The following is a 7,262-nucleotide window of genomic DNA, read 5'->3' as shown; positions in this document are numbered from 1 at the left end:
AAGCTCATACCTAGAGGTGTCAAACAGAGAATGAAACACATTTTAGCTGAAGAGTGTATATGAACAGTGACATGAATAATAATTATTAACTTGAGTTAGTTCCTAAACTATAATACTGTAAATATACAGTCCCTGAGGTCTCAGACAATGTTCATGGTCCAGACCATGACTCTCACTAGGACATTGGGGGAATCAGGCAACTTGGAAAGTGACTGAGTTTCGTCTAGTGGCTTAGCACACCAGTTGACAAAGCACCCAGAGAATAAACGGCAAAGCTGTGAATCATTCATTTTGGGGGAGGAGAGAAGAGCCAATGGCATGGCACAGAGAGGGGAGGTGTGTCACCTGTACCATCTGCCCTCTCTGCTTGACAGCCCTGTTTGCAAAAGCCAGAGGACAGGCTGTCCTCTTTGAGATCACCCCGGAGTGGTGGTGCATTTGAATCTCTTAGCATCTTGCTTGCCTGCACCCTTCCTTGCTCCTCCTGTTCCTTGTACCTCTCCAGTTTGCCTTGCCTTTCCTACTCGTATTTCCTGAGCAGCTATGACCAGCCTGAAGGAAATCTGTCGTGGCCTTCCTCTAAACCCTTTGCCTGAAAACAAAGGTCGGAGAAAAGGAATACCCCATGCACCTGTGAGAACTCCCAATCTCACTGCTCAGGACAAAAAGGTAACATGGGATTTCTCAAGGCCTCACTTCTCTTCCTTTCAGATAAATGCAGCTTGGGGCAGAAAACCTGTTTGTCTCAAATACTTTTCTGAGTGTGCACCTAACTTTGTGGCAAATGTATTTCCTCGGTGTAATAATTCAGTGTGTAATGGCACAAAGTACTGGAAACTCTTCCGCTTGCTTTCTTACTCCTCCAGAATTAGCAGGTTGACATGAGAGAGATTTGCTGCACAACAGTTTCCTTGACTTCAAATGGCTAAACATGAGGTATTAGACTTCAATGCTGTCAATCCAGCATTGTTCCTTGGAGGAGAAATTCTGAATGCTGTTGCAAAAGCACTGCATATGTATGGGAAAGAAGATGAACCCCTCCAGCACAATAAACATCAAGGGTGATGAATCGGCATCATGGTAGAAGCTACACATCCATCTATTTGCATAAAAGGTCTAAGGGTGATTTATTTTAACCAGTAGTCTGGACATCCTGTAATTTAGGCAAGTTTGTAGGGAGTTAATTATTTGTCTTTAGTTGCGTAATTATTTTCCTGTCTCTTTTTGTTTGAATAGTCTATGCACACACTAAAGTAATCATTGCATTATTTCATGGTCAAGATTTTTTAAAAAATCAGCAGCTGAAAATAATGGTCAATGGGTGGAGATCCTTAGGAATTTGTGTGGGAGAGGATGAAGTTGGGTTTCTTAGTTCGAAAGTCTGTGCTTCATCACATGTAACACTGCTTATACTGTTGCGTTCTGGTCAGAACACAGAAGCTCCTTCCCCACTAACAAGTTGCACACAACTTCCTTGCCTTCGTGGGAGTTCCTCATTGGCATCAGCAGCCAAATTCCTTCAAAGTCCTCTTCCACAAGCAGAGGAGAGCCTAGTGAAAGGGTAGAAAGAGGAACAGCTGTGAGATATCTAACAGGGATTTACTTCAATGTCAGGAGCACTCATGGGTGAGACATCCTCTCTGTGCCTGGGACAGCTCAGACACATGGAAATGTGGCTACTAAGAGTGCAGAGAGGGCTATAGTGATGGCTGTGAAGATAAAGGAGTGAGGAGTGAGCTCCACTGTATGTCAGAACATTGCCAGTTATCTCTGGTTTATTCCTTGCCCTTGCTAAGTCATTTTGCCCAGAACTCTGCTATAGCAGGAAGGAATCTGTGTTGCAAGAGAGGAGATAGTATCTCCCAAAAGGATGCCAAGCCTTACTCTTTACCTGGGGAGAGATAGGCAATGACAGAGTCTTCACTCCCTATATAGAAACTGGAATACTTTCCTGCCTTCTTTAAGTTATGGAGAAAGGTGGCAATAAACTGATTTTCTGTCCCCACTCCACTGTGTAATATCCTTCTCTCATCTCTCCTTACCTACCATACGTGATAATAGGTCATGCTAGTTGGTTTTTTATTAGACCGTTGAAGATTTTAAAGGTTCCTTTCTGATTTATTTTACAGTTAATCCTCCACCTTAAACTCTTAACCAAGTTAGATGCTCAGCTGGGATTTGTTCTATATCTGAAAGGTCAAAGCTCTTTTTTTTTTTTTATTAAAGAGGTGTTCCATGCTTAGAAAAGCATGTAGACAGAAAGGTTGTCTATCTACAAGGGTTTTATAAGTCTTGAGACAGGCTTCCAGATTTGGTGACAATGTGTAATGCTGAGCATATTACAAGACTTGTCTTTATGTATGACACTGTGTTCATTTTCTAATGGAAGTATTCAGAGGAAACTTTGACAGAAGTGAAGTTAATAATACTCTGCTGATTTCCTTGGGATTTGTCCATCTCTTCATATGCCTTCATTCCAGTTTTAGTCCTTGTTACAATAATAAACCTTACCACTGCCAATGTTTTATTTTCTTGGGCCTCCTCTTGTGGTTATAATAGAAATCCTGTAAGTGAGAATTATAAAGAACTGTGTGTTTTGGGACTTGCTGAAGAAGTATCTGATTCTTCCTATCATACCAACTTTAATCTTCTTGGATAAATCAAGCCGTATCTCAGAACTGATTCTGATTATATGTTTCCTGAGTTCTTTTCCTTCAGCATTCTTTGCCTGAGGCGGCCTCCTCTTGTGGTTATAATAGAAATCCTGTAAGTGAGAATTATAAAGAACTGTGTGTTTTGGGACTTGCTGAAGAAGTATCTGATTCTTCCTATCATACCAACTTTAATCTTCTTGGATAAATCAAGCCGTATCTCAGAACTGATTCTGATTATATGTTTCCTGAGTTCTTTTCCTTCAGCATTCTTTGCCTGAGGCCTGAAACAGTCCTCTCTCTTTTTCCCTCCCCCCAAAGCTCAGGAAACCATAGCTTTCTGTTTCTGAGCATCTGTATCTTAATGTAAATATGTTATAAAGAAACTACCCTTAAAATCATATGTGTGATGCATCCTTTGCAGAACAAGGATGTTGTATGCTCAATACTCATTGTCATTCCAGTAAAGCTGGAGCAACTTGGGAAGAACGTGCACTTCTCAGTGTCGCTCAGGGTCAGAAAATGGTACACTTTCATCCACGCAGCAATTCCCTTATGTATCTTAACCCAAGTGATGTTACAGTCCCTCTCCTACTCAGCACAATCATCTCTCATCTGATTGCAGTATCGCCTGTGTTTCTCTCCTAGGGCACTAGAGTCAGTAATGGGCCTTGATGACCTTGACAAGTCTCTCCTGAGGTCTGCACCCATGCTCTCTGCCCATAGGCTAAAGAGGTCCATTTAAGCTCTGGCCAGGGACATCAGTTTCAGCTGTGCTAGAGGTGTGTCTGGCTCTGGTTCTGTTACTCAGCCATGGACCTCACTGGTCTGGTTACAACCGGTGGGCTGACTTACCACTATGAACCTGCCTGGTGATCTCTGGGCTCTATCTCTCTGTGGTAACCATCACCAGACCTGGTCCTGACTTGCACTGCTAGCTTGGTCTTGGACCTGCACCTCAGCCTGTTATTGCCTGATGACCTGAACTGCTGGTGGAACTTGGCTGCTGTGCCTCGGCTGCTGTGCCCACCTCCCTCAGGTACAGTGAGGCTGAACTCTGGCTGGTGAGGTGTTTGTCCTGCTGGCTGTGTTGGCTCTGCATGGCTCCCTATCCCTTAGGGAGAAGCTGGGCCTTGCTGCTTGGTGGCATCCTAGTACAAAGAGCCTGGAGGTCACTTAGCACCTGAAATTGTTCTTCAACTTTGTGGTGAAGAAGTGGGATGTTTGACCTTTATGATTCCCTTACACAACCAGAAATGAGGCCACTCAAGCAAGTTTATATGTTGTTTGGGAAGGTCGACATCTTAGCTTCTGTTTGGAACATTCGTAGGATAAAGAACTTGATTAAACTTTCACAGCTCTTAGGGCATTTGTAGCAATGGCGAGTCAGAAATCTCCATGTTTACTTCCCAACTGAGCTGACTGAAACTGGGACCTATCAGGAAGAATAATACATGAAACAATCTTGGTTTTACAGTTCCTGTTTAGAGAATAATGCCACCAAAGATTCTGGGCCTGCATGTCATCAGGCAGAAGATGACAGGTGGGAGGGAAGCAACCTCTCCACTCTAAAAGGGTCAGAACTAAGAAGGAAATTGTTGTGGAGTGAAGCTAGTCAGTTCCTCTCCTCGTGCTTCCCTTTCCCTTAGCAAACCTTAATGTTTGAGAGTCTCAAGAGTCTTATATTGGAAGTCCTGATGGTCTTGTTAGAAAATGGAAATGAATTACATACCTTCAGAAGAGGCACTGACCCTTCAAAAAATGCCAATTAACAAAGAGGTTGGTTTACTTGATTTCTCAAGAGAATTCCCCAACAAATATGTTTACAGCTGATTGATTGGAGCAGGATTACATGGGTTCTTTTGACTACATTTTACTGACATTGAGAGGACTTTATTATAGCAGCAGAATCATGTTTTACTCTATAAATTCCAGGGAATACAAAAAAAAGGCATCCTAATAGTGACTAGAGCTTAAATACAAACACCAAATGTTAGATCCAGCTGGCAGACCTAAGAGGAAGACTTTGCATCTGATGCTTGCATTGCACTGAGCCGAATTAAATCAGTAACTCAGCAAATTCAGAGCAGGTTTTTGCAAAACAGCCTATCAGACTCAGGAGTATAAGTGCAATAAATTTTTTTTAGGACACCAGTGAACTTTGGACCTGGTTTTTCAGAGGTACTGAGAACATGCAGCTTAAGCTTCTGTCAGTGCAAGTTATGAACAGGAAGAACACCTAAATATCAAATGCACAATCATATTCAGAATGCAAAGTGTCACTTATAGGTAAATCAATCCTACTTAAAGGCTAGAATAGTGGTTTTTATGGTGCTTTGATGATGTGTGTTGTCTTGCCACAACAGCATAATGATCAGCCTATTTGAATTTGCTCCTTGAGTGCCTTTCTCAGGTTATTCAGCTTATGACTCGATAATGAATATGTAAAATTTTTCCTGATGCACATGGCAATTGCCCTTTCATAAAGCAGTCAGGCTTCATCTGAGCAATTTTGAGCACCTCAGCTCTTTTATTGAGAGACTGTTTCAGAATCTCTTCTCTTTAAATTCTTCTAATTTCAATATTATATTTTCTCAGGTAATTCACAGCTATTTAATCCTCTTCCAGCATTTCCTAGAAGCTCCTTCCTGCTTTGACTTTTACCCTGCCGTGAGACAGCAATCAAATATCACCTTTGTTCTGTTAAGCTAAACAAGCCATAGTCTTAGTCCTCTTTTATAAGACCTCCATTGTCTGTGCAAGGTGCCCTTCGTACCCTTCATGTAACATTCAAGTTCATGTTTCATTAATGTTTGCATCATCAAAATTCAGGCTTCTTCTAATGTGTAACATTAATAGGAAAGAGGCTCAGCCTAAGTGGATTTATTTAAAAATCCATCCAGATTTTCCTTGCTTGTATTTTTAGGGCAAAGAAAAATATTTGTTCATCAGTTTCAATTTAATACCAATAATACATTGATCAAAGACTGTGAGTGATCCTTGCCACATTGGAAGCAAAAACCCACATCCTTATAGTTCTCTGTAGTTCTCATAGGCAGCCAAAATACCAGAGTTTGCCTCTTGATTTGGTTGTGATAAAGGGTGCAGGAGATTTTAGTCTTTCTTTAGAAATTTCTCAGACCGAGAACTCACTGTGCTGGCTGCTCACCTCTGAGACTGGCTTTGGAAGTCCCTCTGTATTTTGTCATGGTGTGGATATAGCTGGGATTTTTGTGTTTATTAATAACGTGCCCTTGAAAAATGACTGCTTATCTAACTGGAGAAGAATAAAGTGGTATTAGAAAATGGAATTTGCATTTTCTCATCTTGTAAATAAGTTTTCCCTTTGTCATTCTCTGTGTGTCATAGGAAATTACTTTGTGGGGTTTCACTGGTCTCATCCTCAGCTGGTGTAAATCAGTCTAACTTCTCTGATCTGTGAAGCTGCTCAGTAGCAAGTGTGCAGCAAAAAACCTCTCTTAATGTGAGGCATTTTAGATTTAGAGATACTGTTCTTTCATTGTGCTCTGAGTCTAAGGTATATGGGACCAGCCTGCTAAAATGAAGAGGTTTGAGAGCTCTAGCCACAAGAGCCAGACCACAATCAGGTTGAGTGAGGAGTTTTATTACTGAGCTTTATAGAGCTTTACAGGACTACTTACCAGGGTGGGTGGTGATGGTACCTAGACTGGATGGTTCTAGATATCTGTACTACAACCCACCCCATTGCTTCCATGACTGCAGTGCCAATGGCAGGGGTCACAAGGTTTATCTGTGCTCTACTCAGGCCTCTCAAAAATGGAGCTGTTATCAGATTTGGAAGCAAACTCGATCCCTTTCGGTCCTTTCCACAGCCTTTAAAAGTCAGCATAATGAAGATGTGAAATTCTATATGATTGGTGAATCTTTTCAACTAGAAGTCATTTGGATGTTGTCGCCATTTGTGAGGGAACTTACAAGATCTTTGCATGAAACTGGCTATTTAAAGATTACAAAATCTTTGTTCTCATTATGGTTTTAATCAAACGAGACACGGAATACAGAGACATGACTTAACAGCCTGTTACTATAGATAGGGATTTATTTATGGTTTCTTTCATCCAAAAAGACATACTGTACTTTGCAAACCATGTCTTTGAAGGCAGTAGGGAGTATAAGCCACGTAGTATCATCTGCAGAATTTAATTGAGTGCCTAGTAATCACTTTAGCTAATTTGGAAGTGATACATGTCACATCAATAAAATAATGTAAACCACTGCCCTCTGCAATACATTAGGATGCTAAATGGAGTGAATCTTCAATTAAGCTTGGCCCAAGAACATCTTCATGTGGGAGTATGTCACATAAGTCTGGGTAAGATCCCTTCTTGAATGCAAAGTACAGTAGGGTCTTCAGTGTCTCTAGGATTTTGGGGTCACAATTTTTAGGATTTCTGAAGAATGTTTTCTTTGGTAGTTCAGTGCCCCCTAGCACTGTGAAGGGAATTCGTTTGTATCTGATATTGATAGGATTGAGCACTACTAAACAAATCTCCAAGGTCTCTCCATGCAGATTTGGGGGGGCCAGGTGGGAAGAGGATGGTCACATATTTCCAGCAATTGAATCTACAA

At 41.3% G+C, this 7,262-nt stretch overlaps 1 protein-coding gene across 1 annotated transcript in view; it reads left to right on the top strand.

Moving 5' to 3' along the window:
- Positions 1–454: 454 nt before the first annotated feature.
- UROC1 (urocanate hydratase 1) overlaps positions 455–7,262 on the top strand; it is a 41,719-nt gene continuing 34,911 nt past the window's right edge. Inside the window, exon 1 of the mRNA XM_009069373.1 lies at positions 455–669. Within this exon, the coding sequence (XP_009067621.1) occupies positions 544–669 (126 nt within the window). The 5' untranslated portion in view covers positions 455–543. The remainder of the gene's footprint in view (positions 670–7,262) is intronic.

This window comes from Acanthisitta chloris, unplaced genomic scaffold, assembly GCF_000695815.1.
Source record: "Acanthisitta chloris isolate BGI_N310 unplaced genomic scaffold, ASM69581v1 scaffold34622, whole genome shotgun sequence".
Lineage (NCBI taxonomy): Eukaryota > Metazoa > Chordata > Aves > Passeriformes > Acanthisittidae > Acanthisitta > Acanthisitta chloris.
This window is presented reverse-complemented; position numbering and strand designations above follow the sequence as displayed.